We start from the raw sequence: 27,366 nt of genomic DNA, 5'->3' as shown, positions 1-27,366 counted from the left end.
AAAGTTAAACATTATTGTAAACTCTACATATTTATACGGACGTCTACATTTATTCGAGAAAAAGATCCCTCTTTTATTTCGTTTAGTTGTATAAAAAAATAATAGGAGCTTTCTGCATTGGATATACATTCTCAAACGGACTATTTTCAATAATAGAAAGGAATTACAACAAAGTAGCACAAATTGACGTGACCTTGTAACCAGGCATAACCAGACATTTTCGTTTTAAAAATAAGCGTACCCTGTATTAAAATTACTTAGTAGTTGCAAAACGATTTAATGTACAGTAGGTGCAGCTGCAGCTATTGATGTTTGTGTCTCCAAATAAAGGAGAAGAACGTTTTGATCTGATTTATTTTTACGCGCAGTTAATGGGCTACAATACAACAGCGTTCATACGGAACAAAATTATACAGCATCTCAGGGCTGAGGGATTATTCGTCTCGTTAGTGAACTCCCAAAACCTCAAGAAGTTTTCCCTGCAAGAAACCCTAGTGTTGAAAACATGGCATTGCAGAGTTCGAAAGCAAACAGAGAAGGAAGTTTCCTGAGAACTTAGCAGAGGAGTTTCAAAACTTTTTTTTTCCAGAGGAATTGGTACACTCAAATAAGGAAGGTTTTCGAATCGGGGGGGGAAGGAGGTTTCAATGATATTCATGCAAACAACCGAAAGAAGAAACTTTTCCCCCCAGTTCGACCGAGAGATTAGCAACCTCAGTGGCGATGCGATGTGAGTGAGCGATGCCTTGTGGAAATGGACAAACTGTATCCAAGCGAAAACATGGCGTCTGTTCCTCACTGTTCGGACTTTCCACCAGTCTACTGCTTTCCTTGTGTTTTGCTCTCACCTCGGGAATGGTGGACTCGGTCAACCATCACTGTCCCAAGAACTGTACATGTTCAGTTGTGGGACCACAAAGTGTCGTTAACTGCTCTAACACAGGGCTCGACCGGGTACCAGAAGCGACGGACATCCCGTACTACACCAGTATTCTGTAAGTAGCTGGGATTTACATCCCTAGCGGAAAATATCAGTTTCTGCTCTTTGCCTGTTTGTCCTTGATGTTGTTGTGTGATTTACAGTGTGTTTACCGGGGGGAACAACGTCTCAAAATATCATTTGAGCTTTTAGAGAAAATATTTGTATCCGAGTGGGAAACAAAATGCTTTAAAGTAACTTTAGTGACATACAGCATAACTAGTCTGATCCAATCTTGGGTATGAGACTGTTTTCATCTGGTGCTTGCCAACAGACTCTCGATTAGTTTAAAAGTTATTGTGCTGTGAACTAGAATGGCAGGAAAACAACCCCGTTATTGTTCTCTACTGAACGAAACAGTGTGAAATATTTTAAATTCCAAAGACTTTAGTAAAATATTTAATGAATCCTATAAAAAAACTTCATATTTAACCAAATGAAAAATATAAACATGGACACGGTGTGAGTAACTATTTTAAGATTAATATAGAAATATACAAACAGTATTTAAGATAAGCTGAATGTTAAAATACACCGCAAATATGTCAAATGTTTTAATTAGATACATTAAAAAATAAACATCGGAAATTTGTACCCTTGCTGTACTAATGTTTTCAGTGAAACTGGAAATCATTGACCGATATCTGAATGAAACAAATGGATTAAAGGTTTGCTGGTACAGATTAACCATGATCAGTGAACCTTTCAAGAAATTCACCACCAAGAAGCGCCTCGACTAACACAACTACAGTAGTCGGTTACTTCACAAAAAACACAGATATGCAAGTTATACACTAATGCATCATTTGATTTTGTTTTTAAGTAAGTTGCATTTTTGTATTGTGCGTTTGACAAAAAATAATAAAATGCGTTTGGGATTTGTGCTACGTTATGTTGTGGAAGACGAGGACATAAGCCTCGGTGTAAAAGGACGAGGACGCAGCGTAGTGTAAAAGACCTCTAAATACACCAGTCGTATAATACTTTCCTACAGTATGTAGTAGTACTATCAGCTTCAATAACGGCTTTTCAACGGGGCAGAACGACCCGATGAGTGCTGTTTGAGAATTATGATTGGTTTTATCTTGGTTCAGTGACTGGGGACTAGGTTCTGGAAGGATGCACAGAAAAGGTCCTTCACTTTAACCACGGCAAAAACACCCACTAGCCAGATTAAAGCGCTGCAAATTGAACGTGATTTGACAGTGCCTGATAAAAGGGTTTCAAACACCCAATCGAAACATTAGAGAGGTCTTTCTGTATGTCCCGAAAGACATCATCAAAACTTTAAAATTTAAAGAAATGGAGAGGTGTCTTGTTAAAATAGGATACATACCCCTATTTGTCTGTTTGGTCAAACAATAGGTCTGTTTTGGACACGCCTTCAGCTCTGCAGTGATGGAACAATCAACTCATCGCAATGTAGTGTAGTTAAAAACGTAATTCTGTAAAATGCCACATGTGAAACTTCACCTGCATGCAGAGGTATGCCGTGTCTAGAACCAAGAGCATCCCTTTGTCGCACAAGAACAGAAAAGAACCGTGCACGTTGCTTGTTCATGATGCTTATACTGTAATATCAGGCTGGGGTGCATGCATAAAAACTGAATGGTATTGTATATGCAAAGGCTGTTGAGATGGGAGACGTTATAAAAAACAACAAAAGAGTCTTGGAAACAATACAGCTGTGTGAGTGTGGAACAAGCTACCCAGTTCTGCTGTTGAAGCCGATACCTTGACTTTTTTTCAAGAAACAGCGGGAGGACATCCCTGGATCAGTTCGAATACTATCAAATGGACTAGATCGACTGGATGGCCACCTCTTGTTTGCAACCTTTCTCATGTTCTGAATAGCGTGTTCTATTTTTAGTGCCTCTCAGTAAATATACGGTAAACAGATGAAGTTATACAGCAGGGGTCTCCAGTCATGGTCCTGATCCAGCTAGTCTTACAGGTCCTCTGGTTTCAGAGACTGGCATCATTTATAAATTATTGATGAGTCAAGCAAGTTATCGATTCAATTAAGACCACTCATGTCCTCGAGGGTTAAAGATTACTTCGATTTTAATCCTAAGTGACCTCTAAATTACTTAATTTAACAAACCTCATGATTAATTAAACACACTTGAATTGGTCCATGTCTTTAGAAATTGGTGATTTAATGATGGCCTGCAAAAGCTATTGGATTAAGGCTCTGTAGCACCAGTTGGGTTGGGTAAAAGTGCAAAACTGTTATACAAAAAGTTGATTGTATTTGCAAAATACATTCCATGCTATTTCAGTACCTGGCAGGTGCCGAATATTGTCTTAGCAGCTCTAAGAATGGTATTTTGTTCTTTAAATTAATCTAAAAATATTTTTTTCTTAAAATAATATCATTATAATTAGCTTAATTACTTAAGACAATTATTTGTTTTAGCTTCTGAAACGTTTGTTTCAAAAACTTTAATAATACTGAATTACAATTTATAACGTGCTTCATCCCAAAGCATTTCACTGGTAAAAGGACCCACTTCAAATGTAGCTTTTCTGCACCAGGGGCCCCATAACACTGCAGACCGGTCAGAGAAGTGAGAAATGGCTTCACCCGTTGAATAAAGGGGGACATTTTAGAGAGACCAGGTTGTGCAAGTTGAGACTAAATTATAGCCAGGATCCCTGCTTTTACAATCCCTACAACGACTGCAACAACTGAGTAGTCAAGACCTCAGTTCAACATCTCGTCCGGACGACTGCAGATCCAACAGTCCCTATTTACCACACTGGGATGTTGGTTCGTAAATTCTGGCCCAAAGGGAAGATGATCCAGCAGCACTTCTAGCAGCATCCTGATTTTCCATAGAGATCTTCCATTCCAGCACTCAATGGGCTCTAGATTGCTTAGTTTCTGTGATTGACTGCATTGTAGTCATTCTGTGCTCAATTTTAGGATGTTTAACACATACTATAGTGTCATTTTGTGTCATTCGTGATTTTGTAAGTAGGGCATATTAAGCCAGTTTGTTTAATAAGAAACTATTCTGCCCTTCAAACCATTGAATGGTTTTCTGGGCTCTTTCCACTGCTTTCTAAATTTAGCCAAAAGAAAATAAATTATGTCATGACATGTTTTCGAATAACCCTTTAATGCACGAAACAGACTTGCTGTGATGGTCTAACATAGCCATCCTGCAGTCTGTGCATCTTGAGTCTTGGTGCTAATATTTGAAAAGTCAAGGTCCTGAAAAACGGACGCAGCATCTCAGAAATGCAACTAGACCGGTCAGTTAAATTATTATTAGATTTTGTCTTAATATTCACGCCTGTCGGGTGTCTTACTGTAGTTTCTGTGTTTGGGCCGACTGTTGTGTGTTGAGTCAGAAAGGTGTCTTGAGAACCTGCCTGCTGTAGTATTTAACATGTCCGTTTTCTGAGAGGCGACTCAAGGCCAAACGTGACCTCATCACTAATGCATGTGACGCAGAGAAAAGCAGCAAAAAGCACTGAAGTTAAAAGGTTTGCATTTCAAAATAAGAGAATGCATTAGGGCATTTATCATCTCTTCATAATTGTTTCCGTGGAATGGCTGGCGCAAAATCAATAAGTCAGAAATAAACACAGATGATGGACATAAAGTCTTGCATAGACATTCAAATGAGTGTAAATAAAAGGTCTTGCATCTTTATATAATGCCAGTTTTTGCATTTTGACTATTAACTGCTGCAAGTTAAAAAAAGGAACAAAAAACGGAGAAAGACGCTTAACACACTTTTAGTAGTATACAAATAACAAGAGTTCAGCACTATTCTGCCTAGGCACGGGTCCCAAGGGAGGATGTTTAGTTCAGAACCCATTTCTTATGTGTCTAGCATTTTGTTCTTTTCCTCCTGACTGGAGCTGAACTGTCAGGCTGTTACAGTATGGTCTTGGCTGTTCTCAAGGGAAGCAAATCATCAGCCCCAGTACAGTGCCTGCCCAGGGAGGGAAGAGAAATGTGGGTGCTTTTCACTTTCTTTACATTGGCCTTAGATGAGTAGGTCCAATTGAACAGCTAATAGCAGAAGAGCTTCAATAATCTGGGGTCGAGGACAGAGATTGTGATGAGCTGATAGTAACCGATGACTCAATTGAGCAATTAAAATAATCATTGTAACTGTATCGTTTTTTTCTTCAGAGATTTAGTTCATTGTTTGGCAGAAGCGGTTTTGTGGACTCCTTCCATTTTGTGAAATGTTCCCGCTCCTCTGAATTGCCCAGGGGGCGTCACTTGGACATACTGTAGAAAAGTGATAGTTTAGTCAAACTTGCCCCGTACGTGAAGTGAAGTTCTTCACTTGAATGAAAACGGAACAGTTCTCCTCAACTTCTTTTTCTGAAAGACGAGAGGAAGCCTGAGCAAGCCTCATCTTATGTTAACGCAGTGGGGTCACCTCTACAGCTTCTCGCGTGGCTGAGACCACCCATAGCTGCAGTATAAAAGTAAAAAACGTGCTTGCTCAACATCAGTCCTTGGTTCAAACTAGCGGGCAGCACGCTGGCACAGTTGTCAGCATTGCTGCCTCCCTGCTGTCCTGGGTTCAATTCTGGATCTGGGGTGCTTTCCATAGAGGTTAGGTGCTCTTCCCATATTTGTGGGTTTCCTTTGGGTGCTCTGGTATCCTCCCAAAGTCAGCAGACATACAGTACTGGTAGCTGAATTGGCTTCTGGCACAACCTGCCCTGGTGAGAGAGTGTGTGTGTGTGTACCCTGTTCCCATGGCTTGCCAGGATAGGCTCTGTCACATGACCTTATATCGGATGCAGCGGTCAGAAAATGGCTGAATTGATTTCTTTAAAGTAGCAATACCCTGGTATTCAGTGCAAAGAAAAAATACTGACCGCAAAAGGCTGATGAAGGCCCATCCTTTGTTTTAGTAAAGACAGTTGATTTTTCATACTATATAAAACCTACAGTATGTGCAGAAAATAAATTATGTGCGCATTTAGGCCAGCTGATCACTGTAGTAAAGTCCTGAGATTGGAGGCTTGACCACAGTTTGCCCATTGTGGTATGTCAAGCCTTCAGTGCTCAGAAAGGAGTTAATCTGCCTTTGTTTGACCACTGCAAAAAGACAGCTTGTCATCAATTTAACATTAAGCCTGTAGTGTAAACACCAGGGCAACCAGTTTTGTTAATAATGTCTGACATAGCTTTGCTTTATGTGGTTGTTATAGTAACGTTTTGTAACAATCGCCCCGATGGATCTGCGGCCCGCAGATCTGCTTGTAAAAATAGAATATTTATAGAGACCACGTTTGGCAGTACACTCCGTCTTTTGAAAGCCGACAGCTGTCACAGTTTCACAAAGTTCTCAGCTTTCTTTTGCCCAAGACGGTTTTTGTATCTGTTCTTTTAGTCCCCTAAAAACTGCTTAAGTGTGAATGTCTGAGACAGGATCCTGAGGCCTCACCCAGCCTTAGAAGCCTAATAAATTCTACATAAATAGGACTCCCGAGATAACAATCCAAAAGGAAAAGCATTCAGTTCTATTTTATTTAATCTCCCTTGAGTTGGGGTGAGTAGGAGAGTTTTTATGTTTTTTTATATCCCATGGGATTGTTTTCCTCATTCCCCTACATAAGAAAACACCGAGAAAAATAAGCCTAGAAGACGTCGATGTAGACAGTGGCACCGTTTTTCTAACTACAGTACTCTTAGTGATAATTGTGAAAATAATATCCCAGTCAAATTGAAGAGATTTAAATGTTTATCTGGGAGCCTCAGTTCTGTCCTCTGGATTAAGACAGGATTTTCAAGATATGTACGGCTATTGCCTTCAATAAGCGGAAATACATCTTTTCATCTGAAAATAAAAACAGTAAATAACATAACTTATAGTTTCAGAGCCGTCTGTTTTAATATTCTTTTTACCCGAATATCGGTGTTCATCTCGGGGGATGTGCTGAATGGTTTAACTGCTTGCCACTGCTTCTGATCCACTGTATGATCAAAAAGGTATATCGATCCATAGTCTGCTTGTATCACAGAACGTGATCTTGGAACCATGATATCCCCATTGTGGTGTTAAATCACTTCTTTTTCAGATGGCTGTAACAATTTAATCATGTTTTGTGAATCTGAGAGACATATCACAATAGTCTGAGAGTAAACATTAATGAGTAGAATTGAGAATAAACATCTGCCTTGAACTTTTTTTTTATTCACAGCACTGCTGACATTTGGCAGTTGTTATTTTTTACTGACTAAAATGTTGCTTCTGGAACTACAAGGTTCAGTCTTAATTTAATGATATACAACTGGCACAGTGTTTATAAATGGGTTCAGGGCACAGTGTGTGGACTCGGCCATTTTTAACTCGAGGCCTGGTGAACCAACTACCATCTCTGCTTCTTTGTCATTTCTGCACCTAATACATTTGATTTCTTAACAGCACACCCATACCTATCCCAACTTTTGAAATAATTGGAGCGGAGGCCATTTTAAGCTCTGTGTAAAACAGTATTGATTTTAAAAGAATAATCAGGTATAAAATGGTAGTATTTGAGAAAATTGCTTTATGTCTCTTACCTTATGTGCAAATGACTTTTAACACATGGAACTGTTGCAGTGGCTTGTTCGAAATGTTCTTCTGCCTGGCAGTTATAAATAAAATTAGCTTTAAGCCTAAACCTCAGTTTATCAGTGAAAAAGTACTTTTTTGGGTTTTGTGACTTTTACAGTTACTCTTTGCTGGGCCCATACACAAATAGATCCCAAACCACACTACTTTAAGATGCCATTTAGCACTTACTACTTTTTGGTACTTGAACAATTTCTGTTTGTGAAATATGTGTTTCAAATTGACTTTAAAATCTATGGTTATATGCTATTTTAGGAAAAATAAACATTTTGGGGTGAGGGCTGCAGGGCGCAAGGTGGGTTCCAGTTGGTCCCGGTTACTGTGTTCTCTCATCTGTGTGTGTACTACGTCCTGCGGGCGACTGGCGTCCTGTCTAGGGTGTGTCCTGAATGGTGCTCATTTATCTGCTGGCTTACTGCAGTCCTGCATATCAAAGTGGAGAGGTGGAAACAAAAACAAAAACCTGTCAGTGATCTTCACATTTCAACTGTGCAACGTGAGCGCTCAAATCAGGAGGCCAGAGTGACAGATTTCAGCCAGGGGGCATGAACACTACTCCACTTAAGCAATCAATAGCTCAGTCCGGTCACTCTGGTCTTAATCAATAATAATTACATTTTTATTGAATTCTGTGCAGTGTAGAAGCAGCAAATTAAATAAAAAAAAAATTTAAATTCAAGACTAGGAAAACACCTGTTTAATGTAGACAAGCGCAGAGCATTGTGCGCAGGCAGTATAAGCAAATTACAAATACAAAATGCGAAACACAGCTAGAAGAGGGTGCTTATGGAAAGTCCTGGGTGTTTATGTTGACATATCATTTACATCTTTATTAAAATGAAGGGCAATGATGTAAAAAGGCAGACAGAATTTTGCGGTATAAATCAAGAGATTGTTATATTAAAATTGTATAGGACTAGTAAAGCCTTGTTTAGGATATTGTCACCATGCTATGGAAGAGATGTTGCTGCTCTGGAACCAGTGCCGCGAAGTGTAACCAGGGTAACGACCTAAACTGACGGGCTGAAGCTTTTTAGTCTTGAGCTGAGAAGACGATGATGAAACCTGATAAAGGTATCTTAAAAGCAAATGCCTCTGTCAACCCCAGCAGACGTCTTCAGATTGAACACAAGGACACAAGTAGAAACTATATAGAAGTGCATTTTAAACAGTGAACATGAGGCACTTTACCCCAAGAGTTGTGGGGGTTTGGAACAAGTTAATGTTGAATCCAACACCTTGCCTTCTTTCAAGAAAGAGCTGAACAAGATCCGTCTTTCAATGAGCTCCTCATTATCAAATGGGCTATGAACGTTTCTAAACTTTCTTATTTTCTTACTAAGAGCTGAAAGCCAGCAGATACTGTGGCCCACCAGGCCTGGAGTTGTATAACCCTGCCAAAAGAGACTCCCAACACAAGTATTAACTTATAATACTAAGTCCAAAAAGAATGAAAAACTAGTTGAAAAACAGTTAGAGATGGGATTTGCTTCACAAATAAACTGGAAGATACTGCAGAGTCAAATTTAGGAAGTGTCAAATGATATCAGGCAGAGATAACTTTGGTAGAGCTCAGGTCTCCTGGTGTCAATCGCTACTTTGCTGCTTATACTGAAAAGTAAGTGGGCAAACAGTCTCCTGACAAGTGAGGAATGTTTTTTAAAAGAGGTAAAGAAAATACAAAAATATGTTATCTTGGACATTCAGTATTTTTCAGGAAACCTCAAAGAAAAGTCTACGACCAGAGCTGTGTCTTCTCCAAAAACAACCTTTCCAGGACCCCCAAGCATGAAAGGCCTAGCTTCAGGGAAACACAGGATGATAAATGAAAAAACGGACAGCCCAGTCCCCTTTTCAACTCAATAAAACCCCTTTGGGATGTGCTAGCTCAACGCCGGAGGGGTGGGAAAAGGAAACTTCACCAATCGGAAATGTTCTGAAAACGAAAGGGTGACATATTTCACATCCACACAGACGCAGCAGCAGGTTTCAGAACCGGGGAATAAGGCGGTGCCCAACGTGAGACCCTGCCGCCACTCGGCAGTCCCGAAAACTTTGATTGTGTTGTAATGGAGCCCAGTACGACGGAACGCCTTATTTCTTTAAACTTTTTGCTTCTGAATTTTCTTTTTAATTTGTAAACCATATTCAGAGGTAGCATGGTACCTGAATAGTATTTCAAACAATGTGCAGATCTAGCGGTTGCCCTTTAGAAAGCACCGTGAAGTACAGACACCAGACTCCCTTCTCTGACTCCACTGTCCATCCTCCCATCTGGAGTCGTTAGATTGGAACGTCCTTGTTCCCTGGTGCCTTATCTGATGTTTCCAAAAGCCGATGTAGCGGGGACAGATGAAGTATACTGTGATAAACCGAAAGAGGATGCACTCCTTCTGAAGAAAACTGTTAACCCAAATCCTGACATTAGTCATATTATAAGAAAAAAAAACTGTCCCATAGGTATGTGGGGAAATAGTGAAAAATGTTGTTCAGTGCCAGATTTCCTTCACTTACTCTGAAGGTTAAGTGCAGCCCACCTTCTTTCTGCTCCACTGAGACTTTGCTTATTTTAACAAAACGTTAACTGTGTTACTTTTTCCCCCCATGCTTAAGCTGTCTCTTGGCTTCTAACCTTTTGCAGTTACTTTCAGAAAAATGGGACCAGCTTGTAAGACCAGGTTTGAAAATCACTCTCTCCGTGTGTGTTTTAAGGATGGCCGCTGTGTGTATTTTTGTGATTGAGACTGGTTTGGTGAACCGGTGAAAGTGTGAACTTCTCTGGCTCTCAAAAGTTTTCTGTGAAGGCAGGAGGGATTGTAGTCAGAGACTAAACAGAAAGAAAACATTCACAACTCCTAATACCGCAGTGCTTGCGGCTCAGGCTGGTATGGATGTTGTCCCTGTGCACATTAAAGAGGAACGGACATGGCACTGCAAGGCTTTTCTTCATTTCAGATACGATTCCATTTCAGCATGGGCTCCTGCGAAGTCTGCACATGAGCCACAAGGGTCGAGCACATGCGAGAAATGATTCATCTCGGATCAAAGTGCACCCCGACTGGTACAGAAAGAAATGACTCCTGTAATATCCTGCCCACATCATGTCGTGCAGTGCGATAGCAATGAAGGGGACGATAAAAAAGGGGTTTCATTTTCTGGTGCAATAATATCTTATTGACTTGGAAACAGAGGTTTTGACAGTTATATACAGTACAATGGTGGGTGTGAATTTACTTATAAAGGTGGAAAACAGTTAACTTACTTAAGTTACTTAAGTGACATAATTAGAATCTTGGGAGAACAACTGTATCTCTGGAATTGGTTTGGGAACCATCACCTTAAATTACCACTGAGCTTGTTTGTCTGTTTCACTTTTTTTAGAGCTTATTTTTAATAAATATAAAAGGCTGGATTTTGAAAGGTCATATTCACTTTGCATGTGCCGGGATCTGTCTTATCTAGTGATAAATCACTCTAAGAATCCTGTGCAGAGCACTTTAAAGCCTCTACCCCAACTCCTCCAAGAAACAACCACCTCTCTCACTATTTAATGTACGTAAGAAGTGTGTGGTCTAAAAGGCTCTATTCAGAATATTGTGTACAATTGTGTTCAACTTTATAGAGAAGGTATTGCTGTTTTGGAATCAGTCCATAGAAGTTTTCTTTTCAGGGCTCTAGGGAATGTCCTGTACTGACAGAGTGAAAGACTTGTCCCTTTTCAGTCCTGTGCAAAGAAGACCATGAGTGTATTCTTCTTTCAAAGCAAATTTGAAATCAGTTTAAACCCCCACCCATCTCATTACAGCAACCTACACTCATACACTCAGAATTGTCAAGGAGATTGTAGGAGAACCTACAGGGAAGATAAAACAGAACATAAAAGTTTCTGAGCTGTTTTATCTTTTTTAAAGTCATTCTGGAATGAGGTACCCAGCCATGTTGGTTAAAGTTTATACCCAGAGTTCCTTAAAGAACTATCTGGAAAATGATGTAGACTTGAATAGTGAAACATGAACCACAGGACACAATCGGACGTATGTTTTTAAATAAAATAAACAAACAAATAAAGGAAATGTATTTAAAACTGACAAGAGGAGGCTCCTCTTGCTTCTGTTGATACTGATGCCCTGGCTATTTTCCAGAAACAGCTGGATGAGATCCTTGTACCAGATGGACTAGTTGGGCCTAATATCCTTCTTTGATCTTATGCTTCATGTGTGTGATCTACTTCATGACTCCAAAAATGGAGTCTGTATTTTAAGCATGAATACCCCCCATCTTTTTAATGCAAATATATACATTAAATGGAGTAGAAAAGTTCATAATTAAATTTCATAGTGCTGTGTAGCTGTATAATTGAGTGGGCCTTTTAGGCACCCCAGATGGGCCTTTTAAAAATGATCAATGAATGTATTTTAGTAAGTCTTCATTGAGTTGTGTAGCAAGAACAAGTACTGTGGACAGTTGTATAGTTGCTTGTCTTGTCAAGATACATCTTGCATATACAAATGTACTTTCTTTTGTGTTGTAGTTATTTTTGAAACCTCAGTATTGTTTAAAACATGATATACAGTACACTATATATTTTATTTTCTAACAGATTTCACACTGTTATTTTTCCTTTTTTTCACTTAGGGACTCAGTGTCTTGTCTGTGATGTGGAGGCCCATTTTTTGTGTTTTGTCAGGCTTGTGCACTGGTAGTCATTAATTTGTCCTAACCACTCCAAGCTGGCCTGGTCTCTGCAGTATTTGGCTTCCGCGCACACAATCTGATCACTGCTACATGAGATCACAGTCTGTGGTTCATGTTTTAAAATGAAAGCAGCAGTGTGTGAGAGCAAAAGAAAGAAACAGGACAGATTATTAAGAAATAAAAATAAAGACAAAAAAATAATTGAGTCAATTAAGGCCTTAGCAGATTGTGCAAACTAGGCCTTCCACAGTTATCTGTAGACATTTTAAACATTTAGTTGTAGGGGAAGACAGTAAACCTGTCTGTGGCCACAACCGTCTAACAGAGATATGGATTGAGGTGAGACAAGCTTGCATTCAGCTACAGCTTTACAAGCAAACAAGCTATGTAGAATTTTACTTTTCAGACAATTATTGCAGGATTGTCTCTCTTCTGCTGCAGCAGTAATAAGCTGGCAACTTCCAAATGTTAAGCAGAGATGTAGCTCACTTGCACAGCCCTGGTTAAAGTGAAAGCTCTGCTGAACTGGATTTTTTTTAAGCAGAGTGAGATCATAACTGAAAGAAGCCCATATAATGTGTCTTATAATGAGTATATCATTAAAAAGACTGACAAAATTAACTTTTTAAGTTGAGGAAAAAGCAGTTCGTTTAGTAGCAGCAGATAGATGTGAAGGCAATAAAAACTGAACATCTGTTTGGTAAGATGTCTTTAAAATGCTTGCTCTAGAGGGACAATGAATGAGGCCCAGTGAACCAAATAAGACCCACACTCGCTAGTGCAGAATTCAACAGGTTAATACTACAGTGTTTAGCACTAACATAAAATGTAGATTTGATACATATAACATGATAGCAAAAGCAGAGGAGAAGACTGACATATGTACATACTTGTTCCATTCTTGGTAGTAATATCATGTTCCAGAATCACCCGACAATTTGTGGAAAGAAATGCCTTCTGTTACTGCGTTTTTTTATACATTTCAATGTAGTTCTCACTTGTGTCCTCTGTTTCATTATTGGCAGCTGATTCTGATGAAATCCACTGCACAGACTTTGTCTTTTTATCTTTGAGGATAGTGAATACTGTACCTGAATCATGTTCCACCCTGGTCTTCTGTCCACTGTTGGAAAACATGAAATGACACAAGGTACGAAAATGGGAGTGGCTATTTCTAAGGGCTTTCGCAGGACCCATGGTAAAATAAACCGCCAGACACAGGATTACAGGATTTTGAGGGCAGAGCTGTGAGAGCTTTTCGAAATGTCAGTTTTACCCAGTCATGCATTCTACTGCTTCCAGCTTCTGAGTGGTCCTGTGATCTCTTAAAGCACAATGCAAGCATGAAGTTACCTTGAAGGTGGGGTGCGGACAAATTGAGGTTATATACTGTACGCAATTGAGGTAGCAGAAAGAATAACTCACTCTGGGGGAACCAAGAGGCTCATGGGAGAGGACAGGCATCTGGAATGAGCAGGAGAAGGGCGAGTGTGGATGAAGAAAACTTGCACAGTATGTTTCCGTAGTAACTGTACAATACGAATGTAGTCTTACATAGCAGTATTCTTGTTCTGACTTCCTAGAGTGCAGTACTTCAAAACAACAAAGCGTAATGAATAAAAAAAACAAGTTACTACATACAATGCATTGAAAGGAAAGGTTTTCTTTTAACTGCAAAACCGCACGGTTTGGGGCTGGAACAATCAAAGCTGCCTGGCTACCTGGGTCTCAAGATAAAGAATGGTGTCGGCTGGATAAGAGAGCTCGAACGCAGCCAAACATCGTGACTAGCACACCCAAATGGAATCTTAATTCTTTTGTTTTGCAAACCGAACACTTTTTAAAAAAATGAGACTCCAAAACGAACAGAAAAGGTATAACATGCTTTTCACAAAGCATTGTGGGGACCTGGAACAAGCAACCAAGCCATGTTTTCAAAGCGCCTACCCTGGTTTCCTCCTCGAAACATCTGCATGAGATCCTTGGGCCAATTAATATTATCCAGCAAGATGCTCAACACAATCCTTCTTGGGATTCACAAGCAAACACCAGCTTGGGGGTTGCAGGTGCCACAGCTGGACAACAGTTGAATTTTGTAGTACCCAATAGTCAAGCCCTCTTTAGGACGTCTGTAGTAATAATAGAAACCTGGAGAGTTCAGGCTGCAGAGCTAACAGGGGCCCTGAAATTAGAAGCTGGGGTTAAGTGTTTGCCATTGAAAGGATTTCAGTAACTGGAACAGAACTTTAAGTTTATTTTAATCAGTGTTACTATTCACCCATCTTCAGTAATACTTACATAATACTGTTTCTTTATATCGTGATAACCAGTTAAAGAGTAAAGAAGAGTGACCTTGGAGGGTTTTGAAAATTCAATGTATTTGTATTGGACAATGCAATAACAGTCACACCAAGCTTCACATGCAGCCAGTTGTTAGATTACTTTGCACTTAAAGATCAGGCATTTCTTCTGGCTGCAAAGATGAATGGAGTCTTGCATAGGAACCAAAGTGTTAATTAAGTTCTCACATTGGTGATCTGATGAAAAGGCAGGTTTGATGCCAAGAGCAACAGAATTAATCTGCCTCACAGAATTACTCTGTAATGTTGAGCTGTTCTGAACACTTTAGAAATGCAACACATATTTTCAATCCTAATCACTAATTATACAGCACGGACCCAATTAGCTGGCTTGAATATGATACTATAAAGGGCTGTGATATACATGTAGACAGAGCTCACAATCCCCTTTTTTGTAAGTTGGCCCCTTGGTAAAGTAATGCATTCTGAGAAAGTTGCTGGCATTTGGGGCGCATTTGTGTGCTGTCAGTGGACTGAGCAGCATTGCCAAGATTGAAGAAGCACCTGTGATCAATCCAGAAGCAATCAACCAGCCTTAACAACCCTGATGGAAACAGTTCAGCTTTTTTTCTCTGCAGCAACAACTATGACTGTTGACAAAACTAAGCCTCATGTTAGACCCTTTAACCTGTAAGTCATCCAAAAACTCAGATGTATCTGATGCAGGTGCTACTACAGTGTTGTTTCCAAATTTCTTGGATGCAAGAATTAATTGTGTTGGATACAAATGAGTTGTTTTAGCTTCTGTGTTTTATTGGTGGCAAAGTATGTTTATACAGGCAAAACCATGAACGGTTTGAAAGATCTGCATAGAGGAACAGCATTTTTTTAATTCCTAGAGTGTAAAGGCTGGTGTGGGGGGTGTTCATGCAAGCCTGGGAAGCCAGCTGGTTGTTGTCATAGCAATATAGCTTTTCAGTGTTGCAGTGTTGAAACCTGTGCTTTGTGGATTGTTGCAGCAAAACAAATCACTGTGGTTCTTGTAAATATATCAAAGTAAGAATGATCACATTTTGCTTAAACCTGAGATCAAGGTCATACACTGATGAAGGTGCTGTAATTAACTAAAAGTCGACTCATGCTGTTGAAGATATCTGACTAGCAAAAGCTACAAGAACCATTTCTCTTTGTTTAAAGTATAAAGTAAACGTTGAATAAAGTGTCTGAGCCTAAATCTTGAGAACCATTTGCATTATGTCTTTAAGCATCTTTAAACAGATAGCATTAGCCATTTAAAAAAAAATTGCAATAGTACTGCTATCATGTTTTAAAGCTGTGTTTTTTAAATTAATGTACTGTGCCTCGGTACTGGTTTGTGAACCCCTCTTAACAAAGCATTTTCCTCTTGCGGTCTCTTTACTTTTTGGAGTGAACTGATCAATCGTTTCAGGTTTGAGACTCCATTGTCTTGACCTATCTCCCAAGGTGACACCCTCAAAACAAACACACTTATGTACTTAAAGTTCAGCCAGTATGGGGTGATTTTATTTTGGATCACATGGGAACAGCCTTCCAGAAAGCAATAGGTGCATCTCAGAAGGTTTCAGTTGTGTGTAGAGCCACGTTCTGTGTTGTTATCATGAAAATCCCAAAATGTCTTCAAGCCCATCAAAACCCATGACTTGTTTAATCACAGCTTTTTCTGCATGTAATGTTTTGTGTAGCCAAATCTGTCAAACATTACACAATGTCTGTTGTGTCTTCTTGGCCAATACATTGCTTTTATGAAAACACAGATAGGTTTTTGAGATTCGTTTTTTATTCCATATAAGGCACATTACAATGTAAGAATATTTTATCAAAAGAACAGGACATTGAACCTTTTGGAGTTTTCTCTTTGATATTTTGTTTCCACACGCTGCGTTTTATTGACTTGAATACACTAATTTCAGACACAAGTTGCAGGTTTTGGTTATAATTCCGATAAGACTTTGATAAAAAAAAAGTTTAGCAAACAGCCTTCTCTGGAATTGTTATGTGCATCATAAACCTTGATTCAACCTGCACCTCCAAAAACTTATTTCAGATGTTGCTAGGCAACATGCTAAAGCTTCAAAGCCTTTGCTGTTTATTTCTCCTAATGGAAACTTGTCAGCTGTTACCAGCAAATTGATTTTGCCTTCCATAAAGACAGGTAGAAATTTTCCTGCTGCTTTTCATGCTCCCTATTGACTCAATCACAATGGCAGATATGAGGTAGTTATTTTACTGTCCTTGAGGTGGTATATTTGGTGTACAAAATCGCAATGGATTAAACAGACCTGGAGAACAGAATAGGTGCAGCCAATGCTCCTATGGGTTCAGAAGAAGCAGCTTGTACAGCAACACTCCTACAGCATTTCCCTTCCATCACTAGTTACTCAAGATCAAGGAGGGATAAGGACATGCCTCTCACTAACCTGCTGTATTGACTCTGATCTGTACCTACTACTGCATTTGAACTTGCTTCTTCTCTTGCTGATTGTATGTATTATATTTCCCACGCTGTCTAACTCAAAATGGCTGTTTTAAAGACTTTTCCAATGACAAATTACGGTTTCTGACAAGGAGGCTTTGTTGGAGAAAGCTATTAGAGAAGATATTTAGAACCGTTTGTAGTTCTATTTTAAAGTGATAGCCAATGTAGACTCTATATGAAAAACATTTTTTAATTCAGGCACAAATGATCTAACCTTTATATTATAACAATTGATCACTGGTATGTGAATTGGGTACAAAACATTATATCTTAGCCAAAAGCAGGTGATATTAAATCCCTCTTCAACAGTTATTTACCTTATCCACAAATAACATCTCTTGATTTAAACTTTACAAATTTAGCTATATACCATAACGTTATTTGCCTTTTTATTGCTTCTTCATGTTTGCCATTTTATTGCATCACTTAAATCTATAAGATTTAAGTTGTGTTAGTTGTCAGTTTTTGATGAGTAGTTTTTCTGCTCAGTGTTTTGAAATGGATGTTTGTACCTACCTTTGTATACAATGCCTAGCAAAATTATTTAAACACTTCCTATGGTGTTCCGTTTTTTTAAATGGCAAAATGATGCATATATATATTTTTTATACTTTTTTCCAAAACCTGAAATGTTCAAACTAAAGACTTCTAAGGGTGCGTTAAGTTTAATTTCAACAAAAACTAAATAGAAAAACCTGGGTTCGATTCTGGACCTTGGGTGCTGTCTGTGTGGATGCTCTCACCATGTTTGTGTGGGTTTCCTCTTGTTGCTCTGTTTTCCCCCCAACAATCCAAAGGCATGCTGGTAGGTTGATTGGCTTCTGTTTGTGTGTGGCTTGTGATGGACTGGCATCCTGTCCAGGGTGTACTGTACCCCACCTTGATCACGTTGCTTGTCTCTCCCCTGTGACCCTTAATTGGATAATGAGGTTAGAATATGGATGTATGAAAGTTGATTGCTTAAGCATTTAGACTTATAAACTCAGTCTCTTGTGGGAGCACCTACTGAATTAGAGCCACCGGTTAGAGCCACCGGTCTTTTTGAGTCTCTACCCAATTTGCACACCAGTCTGCTGCAATTTTTCCCCATTCTGCTTCGCAGATGAGCTCAGCCTCTTTGGCGTTGTCTAGGGACAGCAGGTTTCCAGTCTTCCCACAGATTCTCAATATGATTCAAGTCAGGACTTCGACTGGGCCACTCAAGGACATTCTGTGTCTTATTATTAAGATACGTCAGAGTAGCTTTAACCTTGTGCTTTGGGACATTTCCTGCTGAAAGGTGAATTGTTGCTCTAGATTTAAGTCTTCAGCAGACTGAAACAGGTATTCCCCTAATATTAACCTGAACTGTGCTCTGTTAATTTTTCCTTCAATCCTTATAAGCTTTACTGTCTTGGATGAGGAGAAGCCTCTCCAGAGCACGATGCTGTCACCATGATGCTTGTCTGGTCTGTAGGGATGGTGTTGATAGGGAGATGTACTGTGTTGGGTCTGAGCCAAACATAATGCTTGCAATTTAGATCACAAAGTTCCAATTTGGTCTCATCTGACCACAACCAATTTTAACCACATTTTTGCGGGATCACTCAGATGTTTGTTGCAAACTCCATTTTTCCATGAGATGGCTTTTCCACCGGGCCATCTTTGTGGAGTGACCGGGATATTGTTGACTGAAGCATATCTTCTCACATCTCCACTACTGAACTTGTTGACAAGCTGCCCATGACCTTAATGTTGCCACCACCATTCATGATTATAGAGATGGTGTTGACTGAGTGATGCACTATGCTAAATTTATGCCAGTCATAATTCTTTAGCTTAAGATTTTGCTAAATCTTTCAGTTGCTTTGTTGAAAACCCCATGCAGGATATGATCCCTTACTGAGACACTTTGTGGTAGAGCCAGGATATTGTTGACTGCTACACATTATTTTCCTACTGTATTTAACAACTGAACTCTTTCATAGCTCTTTCAAAGTTTTCATCGGCATCATAGTGGCATCTCTCACCAGTTTCCTCCTTGCTCGGTTTGGGCAGACAGACAGATCTAGGGACTGTCTGGGTGGTACGGCACACATTCCATTTCTCAATGACTGAGCAGACAGTGATATTTAGAGATTTAAATATTTTTTGTACCCTTCTCTTTTTCATTGTGCTTTTCACTGACTGTATCCTTGACCTGCTTCGAAAGCTCTTTGATTCCTCTTCAAACCTCTCCATGGTTCAGTCCTTTTGTCTTTAATTTTGTGCAACTCGATTAATTCAGGTTTGTCACAGCAAAGGGTATTGAATACTTATTCCATTATGACTTTTCCATTTTTCTTTCATATTAATGATCTATTTACCCTGTTGCTGTATTTTGTTTCGAGTGAGTGGAGTAGGCCGTGTATAAAACAAGTATGAATTTTTACTTCAAAGTGTCATGTCTGGTATATTGCTGCACGCCACTTTCGTCCAGCTTTCCTGGCTCTCTGGAAAACTGTGTATTCACTAAAGACGTTTTCCTTCTCCACCACACTGCTTTTGCCATGTTTCTGTGTTTCCAATGACATCATAGTCACCAGCTAATGAGGCAGTTTCCATCTCTTACTGTGTGTTCCTAATCCTGCTGGCATTTAGGAATAGTCACTTAATTACCTGATCCTCTGAGGTTTTAATTTTTTTTTACGTTTTGACTCTCCTCCCCGTACATGTTCCATGTAAACTTTCCTTTGGATTCTCTCCTCCCTTCCACTCTAGTTTATATGTCTCCGGACTTCTTTCCGCTTGCTTTGGCCAAGACGACTGGTGCCCGCGTTGTTAATCGTCCCTATGCCTTTTCTACGGACAGGTTTCTCAGTGGCCCAGAGAGCTGAACCCTTTTGCAGCATCCCTGTCCTCAGTCAAACGTTGTGCTAACAGATTAACGTTTCCAGTTACTCACCTTTGCATAGTGCAAGTATGACTCGTGAAAAGACCTCTGATTTTGGTGCTGCCGTTCAATTTGTTTCCAGGGATGTTGTTACAGCTGTGTGTCCTTTTTCGATTTTTCCATTTTTGTAAACAGAAATCTGGATAGCTACCTGCATTTGTCAACTCTATGGATGATCCCAGCCGTCTCAGCTCCAGGCTGACAGCATGCTGTTGTTGTCCCATGGTCCTGAGGCTATCTCTCAGGTGCACTGTTCCTAGGAACAGAGTGTTTGACAGCTGTCTCTCTGTTCTCTGTGTATACATTTTGAATTTCTTCATTGTCATTGCAGAAATATAGCAATGTCAACCGTAAATAATACTCCTTTTTATTAAAATCACATAATGTTCTCGCCAATATTAATATTTTCAGTCAATAGGACTTAAGTGCTTAAGACTGGTTATGCATTTTTTCATCTTTCTTTGTTGAACTATTATTCACAGAGACTTGTTCTTTGTTGATGATGTAAAGTATGTCACAGGTCTCCTCATTGGTAAATACGTAAATGGCTGGTTGTGTTTTTTCGGCTTTGTTAGGCTGTCAGAGCTGTGCTTGGTAATTTATAGAGTGCTTGTTGGAACTGCCTTTGCAGTTAGAAGGCACAGAATTCAGCTCAGCCTGAGAGGATATTCACAGGGGATTCCTCTTCAGCTCATGTGCACTTTGTTTTTTTGTGTGCAGGATATGAATGTATGCATAAGAGAGAGCATTGTAAACTTACAAACCAATACTGCTATATTTCAAATTGTAAAATATATTTAGTGAAACTAATTATTTGTTTTATTTTAAATAATATAAGAAATGTTTTTGTGCTTTGTATTGTGTTGTTTTTCATAAACATTTCAGGTGCGTATGAACAGAAGTTTGAAAGAGAAGTTTGTACATATTGTAGATATTTTGGACTGTAGATACATTTTCAAAGGGTCTGTTCATGAAGTCGTCCTCATGACTCGGATTGCAGAAGCAGGTCTGAAAAAGAAGGGAACAGGGTCAAACCATTTCAGCACACCTGCGTTTCAGACCCTGTCTCCTGGGTCATTCCATACTGTTTCACAGTCAAGAGCCCCTTCTCATTCCTAGTGAATTTTAAAACAGATCTTAAAGTCATTCTTGCAGAAATGGGAAGACTCAGTAGGAAGATGAGAATAAAGGTCTTTCTTAATGGAACTTCAGTGTTTGGTGAGATATAGCAGAGCGCTGTGGCACTGAGACTTTCACTATACTAAGTGGCTATTAATGCGTACTGTAAATGCTGGGCAGAAAAGTGAGGTCATCTGAAACTTTTCTTAAATCCTATCATATACAAAAGTTTCGTATCAATTTGATCTAAAATATTTTTGGGAATTTCACTTAATTCACTCAAGTGAGACTGATAGTTTTTGTAATGAAATAGAAAATGTCCTTAAAGGCAGTCTTAAGAAGAAAGCATTGTGATCTAAATGACACGAGAGATGGGCAAAAAAATAGGACCATCCAAGATGTCATAGGAAAGGCTCAGCTTCTTCAATTAAATTGGGAATCTGAAAATAATTGGACATGAACTGCACTGTACTGCACTGCCCTAATTCCATTATTACAGATGAAATTTATTCCTAATCACCCTTTACAAGACAAGTAATTTTAGGACAAAATTTAAAGTTCATGTTTTGCAACATGAGATTGACAATAAACATGCAGCTTGATCCGAAGTCCAAGGTAAATTATTTCCTGACTAGTGGTAACTGACTAGTTACTTTGGTAACTGAATTTGAAATTGTTACTGAATCATCAAAGAAAAGAGTAAAGACATGCTTTTGCAAAACTGGCATAATGGTGAGAAATATAACTCAGTGTAGCTCACAGATTGGACCTGATTTAAATGGAGAAGGATCAGTAAGGGAAAACCACAGGTACATGTCAAGCAGAACAATACTATTTTGATGAGAATGCAGCCCTGGAAAGGACCCATTCTGGTTAAAAGTTGTTTTTTTTTCTTTCCACAGCCACACTCATGTAACTCATGTTACGTTTGTTATTGTGCATCAGAAAGAAAAACACTGTGTTTTAAAAATATGTGGGTATAGGCCAGTGGCTGTGAAGGCCTTACAGGCACTTCAGATTTGAAAAGAGAGGGGAAAAAAATCCGTCCAGCATAAATATACTCTGCGGAGATAGTTTTCTGTTGAGATGGTTAGCATATTTTTGTGGAAATCAATGCTTTTTTTCTGGCTCTTCCTTTCCAAGTTGCATTTCGACGAGATTTCTAACAGGTTTGACAGGTTTCCCTTCCAGCATACGTTCATATTTCATATTCTATATTTTAGTCGAATTTGAAGGAAAGCAAAGTGTAATTTGCACGTACCTGTTGTATTACTTCAGCAGGACGGTGTCCTGAATATCGGTGTTAAATTTTGATAACATAACATTTGAACTGTGGATTACCACAATATACTAATAGTCGAATATTTTCATAGAACATATTTGAATAGATCTTTATCAATGGGATTTTGTTCTTATGAAATTCTAAAGAAAAAGGCGGAAAGGGGCTTAATTCTCGGATCGCAAACCTACATTATTTGCTATCAGGTATTTATAAAATCTGGATTTTGTTTTATCTCCTTTCATGCTCCATTGACAAAGCCTTTCAGGCCATCTCCTTCAACCCCTGCCAGGGCCTGATAACAGTGCACATTTACCAGGACAGAGGGGAACAGGGTCTCGCAGGGGTTATCACTATACCCCAGCTTGCCAGTCTGCCTGGCTGACTGCAGAGAAGGTAGACCTGATATTCACACCCAGTGGACAGGGGGAAACATAATCTAGGTCAAGCTTTTACTCATCATTTAACCAATGAAATTATTTCCGTTTAGGTGTCAGCAGGTCTCAGCATTTTCAAGGCTTCTGATGATGAGATTTGCATTTTTTTTTAAAGGAAGCGTTAACTTGTGGCTTGAGAAGGTTTCTCTTCCATTTGATTTTTTGTCTTCTTCACCCTTTTGTGGGTAAAACTGAGTGGGGGAAAGGCTACACTAGAAAAAAAGGGGGCGAGTCACAGCCTGAATTTTTTGTAGCCCTGCTCCGTGTGTTTTTGAATGAGCGAGAGAGGCCACACCGCTGAAACAGGAGTCATGTAAACTCTGAACATCCTGATGAAGTAGTGCAAGCCCTGACTAACTGGGCGTGTTATTTGATGCTTGGTTTCCTTGTTCCTCATCACGCTTGTGTTCAAGATTAGCTGTCAGTCAGGTTGGATCCGTGCAAGCCCTAGATTGCATTGCATTCGACACTCAAAGGTTTGCTTTGTCCACAGACAAAGTTTGTGAGTTTTTTGTATGTGTTAAAGGCTGCAAGTTACTGCCTGGTGTCAGATACAAGCAGAGATCTTGCTCGCTGGATTCCAGGACACTTTAAGAGCCCTGTAGAGAAGTGGTTTTTGTCAATAGTGGATTTGGCTTGATGAATATTCCTCTAGAAGCCACATACGTTCTTCATTCACACCTTCTTCATGTGATCTGGGATGAAGTACAGTATTTGAAATGTATCCACTCATTATAACACTTAGAACTCTGGACTTATTGAAAGCAGTCATCACACAACACTAAAATATACTGGGTGAAAGAAAAATGCAGAAACCCTTACAATCGAAATGTAAAGTTTTGTTCTTGGTACCAGTTGATCTGGTTAGTCATTCTAACTAAAGGAGATACTTGGAGGTCTTCGTGGTACATGGTGTCTTCACATGTTTAAGCAGCTCCACACAGCGCACAATGGAGAAAACGTAACACGATTGCCACATGTAGACACACTGAAAGCAAAAATTGCATTTACTTTCAGGAAGGTAGAAGTAAATGTTATGCGGTAGTACAGTCTGTATTAAAGCGAAATTGAGGCATTTTACGAGCTTAAAAATATTCTTTCAAGAAGTGATGTGTGATTTTCCATACGGGACATGCTCTGGTTCATTCTTTTTGTTTTTTGCATGTAGATTACTTGGGCCTTTCTTCTTGTAGTGTCACTGCAGTTATGTGGCAGCCTAGTGGCCCCAAAATTCCCAAAAAAGAATTGAGGAGATGTCAGCCAGTGTTAAAGCAATTGTGTAGGAGTAGGTTTTGAGCACATAATAAGTGGCACCAGACGCACCATATATGGAGTTCACAAATCATACGCTTCGTTTTTTAAAACAGAACCATATGTTTCTTAAGAGTTCTGATGTAGCCTCTCAAACAGAAGCAGGCTCTCACTAATATATATATATAATGAAGAGGTCATATTATTTGGTGAGGTTTAAACATATTTTACCCTTCTGTCTTAGAACAATGCCTTCATTACGAAATGTGAACCCTAAGACATTTAAGAATTAACTGATTTCTTTTGTAAAAAGAGGCGTATCAGACACAGCAAGGTTAGGTTAGATGACATCAGTGACTGCAGATGAGGTTAACATCTTCTTTTAAAATGGTGTTTTCTCAGAGTGCTCTGTACCTGACGTCGGCTATCGTCGTACCATTTTCGAACTGCTTCTTCCAATATTAAGGCCTCTGGGGAGCCTATCCCAGCAAGCAACAGGTGTAAGACAGGGTACAACCTGGACAGAACACCAAATAGCGACACACTCATGCCAGAGCCAATTTCCACAGTGGCCAATTAACCTACCAGTATATCTACCAGGACTGTGGGAAGTAACTGGGGCACTCAAAAGGAAACCCTACGTGAACACTAGGAGAATATGCAGACTCCACACAGATAGCAGTCCGGGTCCAGACTTGATCTTAGGACCCCGGTGCTGTGAAGAAGCAGTGCTAATCGCCTTGCCACGGTGTCGCCCTGAAGTGGATAACTGGTGTGGAATTCCTGGTCCTAAAGGAAAGTTGCTGCTTATTGATCAGCCATCACACCCTTTAGATGAAACCCAATTTCCCAAGAAATTGCAAGATTCCATTGCCTACTGTCTTCAATTCTGATTTTGTCAGTTAGTTTGGATCCTATAGGGGCTGGTCTGACTCGAATAAACTTGCTAGTAGCCGTGGTGTTTCTGTCCTGATTTTCCTGATTTCCTGTCCTGATTATGAGTAAACCTAGCTCTGCTTTTTTTTCCAATTCATTTAAGACTTCATTCACTACAGGTGTGCTCAGCTCTCTAGAGCTTGGTCAAACCAAGTTAGTAGATTTTACCTAGCTATATGCACAGGAGTAAAAGTGCTGGACTAAAGTACACCCAAACATTTTGCTGGTGGCTATTTTAGGGATTGCTCATCTGAAATTTATTCCATTCCACAGTATTCAAGATTACCTATGGGTTGTTTATTTCTGGAATATTTAATGCATTTAAATCTGTGGCCCCCTAGAATTCCAGTAAAAGCTTTTTTGGAGACCATCAGTATAATGTACAAATTAATGTGCAGTACATCCCAGGGTACATTAAGAAATTGCTTGCTTCCACATTGCAGTCTTCCTCTGTGATGTGCAGACTGGAAGCAAAATTGAAAACTGGAACTCCCAGAAGTAAATATTGCCAAATGACTCTTTGGAAAACAGGCACCGGACTTTCTGCATCTCACATCAGTTCAGCATTCAATTGCTGTTGACACATCTTTCTCGTGGGAGAACAGAAGCCTATAACTGAATTGACTAAACTTAACCACTGACATCAGAGTTATTTTACATGATTCATAGGGGCAGAACATTGCAGGCAAGTTGGTGGAAAACTGAGGAACACTCATTTTGATATAGTTTTGTTGTGTCAGCTTGTCATTGAATCGTTAGCGCAGTGCTTGTTATTTTGGATCATGTTTCTTTTGCTTTAAGTCTCTAGGACCTGGCATGAAAATGTATGTCTTGTACAGTTTTTATTTTAAGCGAAAAGAGGTCTGTTACAGTGTCTTGGTAAAAATGCACCCAATTTTCCTTTCAGCAGCTTTGTCTAAGACAAGGGTTATTTCACAGCTGTAGTAATCATTCGAATCAATGTCGGTGAAAATTAAAGGTTATTGTCTGTGCCGGTGTAATGTCTTCAGCCTCCTCTGGTGGTCCAAGTGTTGGAGATTATTCGATAGAGATTCCATTTCCTTTGCATAGTGGTGTCTCTCAATAACCTTTGTCACATAGTGAAGAGACACATAAACATTAACTGGAAGGAATATCATTTGGATCGAAATGTTGTGAATTGACTAGAGAAAAACATTTATTTAAATTTATTTGAATGGTTCAAAATGTAAATATTTTCATGATAAGCATACTTGAGCACTTAAGGGGCCATGTCTGATAAGGACATGAAAATACAGAGGTTTTTAAAAAAAGAGATTTTCTGCAGGACTTTCTCTAGCAAGTGAACAAAGACATGAAGAAAATGATGATGACGGTAATCATGTTATATAAATTTATATTTGAATGGGAAACTGATATTATATGCAGATTTGTTTGTTCCCTTAGTTTTTATAATTTTGTCACACAGTAAAACATTGCATAACTTCTGGCGACCCGATCTCTGGTGTGTACACAGTTTTGAAGGGTTTAAATACTGTTAGTTGGTTTGAGCATTCAGGACAGAGGGAGTAACAGTTCCCACTTTGAAATTAAAAATGTTTTTGAACATTGTGAATGAGGGTTTTACGGTTGGTTCTGAGGGAAATTGCACATTCAGAATTAAATATAAAATTCCGCAATATTATTACACATAGTTCAACAGAATGCAAAGATTGTAACATCTGTTTTCAATTGAGTAACTGCTTTTCAGATACAGTACATACTCTATAATAAAATTCCAGAATGTTCTGCTAATATATACCATTAGGTTAGTAAAGGAATAACTTAAATGTAGGTTTTGTCCTCCAGTGTGAAAAGAAAACTGTTTATTAAAGGTTTTTCTTTCTATGTCCAGTAATAGCTATGTAGAGGAACAGCCTGAAGCTATTTAACATTATACCAAAAACCTCCAGCAATACAGGCCTGTGTACTGTGCTCAAGTCAAACAATTTTAAAACCTACAATCTTCATACACTGAGAGAGTCTCACCTACGAGGCAGAATCAACATACGTACAGTATGTCCTTAAAGTAATTGTCACCAGACTCTTTTTGAAGAACGCCTTGTTTTTGCCAGAAATCAAAGGCAGAAACCCTTCTCATTCTTCCTCAATGGGGAAGGGTTTGTCTGGTTAGGGACTTGAATTTTTATCAAACAGCTGCTGTTGAGCAATAACACGAGTATCAGGCCTATGGCTGTCCAGTTGTCCAATAAACCGAAGTGGCCAAGAAATTAGGCTAATTACCGACTTCCATATTTATGTAACATGAAAGATGACTTTAAAAAAAAGTAAGAAAGCATTACATAAGATGATGATGTGTTGTT

The 27,366-nt window shown here is 39.2% G+C and overlaps 1 protein-coding gene across 1 annotated transcript in view; it reads left to right on the top strand.

Moving 5' to 3' along the window:
• The first annotated feature begins 519 nt into the window (after positions 1-519).
• pkd1a (polycystic kidney disease 1a) overlaps positions 520-27,366 on the top strand; it is a 108,853-nt gene continuing 82,006 nt past the window's right edge. The window contains exon 1 of the mRNA XM_015359964.2: positions 520-995. Within this exon, the coding sequence (XP_015215450.2) occupies positions 742-995 (254 nt within the window). The 5' untranslated portion in view covers positions 520-741. The remainder of the gene's footprint in view (positions 996-27,366) is intronic.

This window comes from Lepisosteus oculatus, chromosome 19 (assembly GCF_040954835.1).
Source record: "Lepisosteus oculatus isolate fLepOcu1 chromosome 19, fLepOcu1.hap2, whole genome shotgun sequence".
Taxonomy (NCBI): domain Eukaryota; kingdom Metazoa; phylum Chordata; class Actinopteri; order Semionotiformes; family Lepisosteidae; genus Lepisosteus; species Lepisosteus oculatus.
The sequence above is the reverse complement of the archived record's forward strand: the minus strand, read 5'-3'. Positions and strand labels throughout refer to the sequence as shown.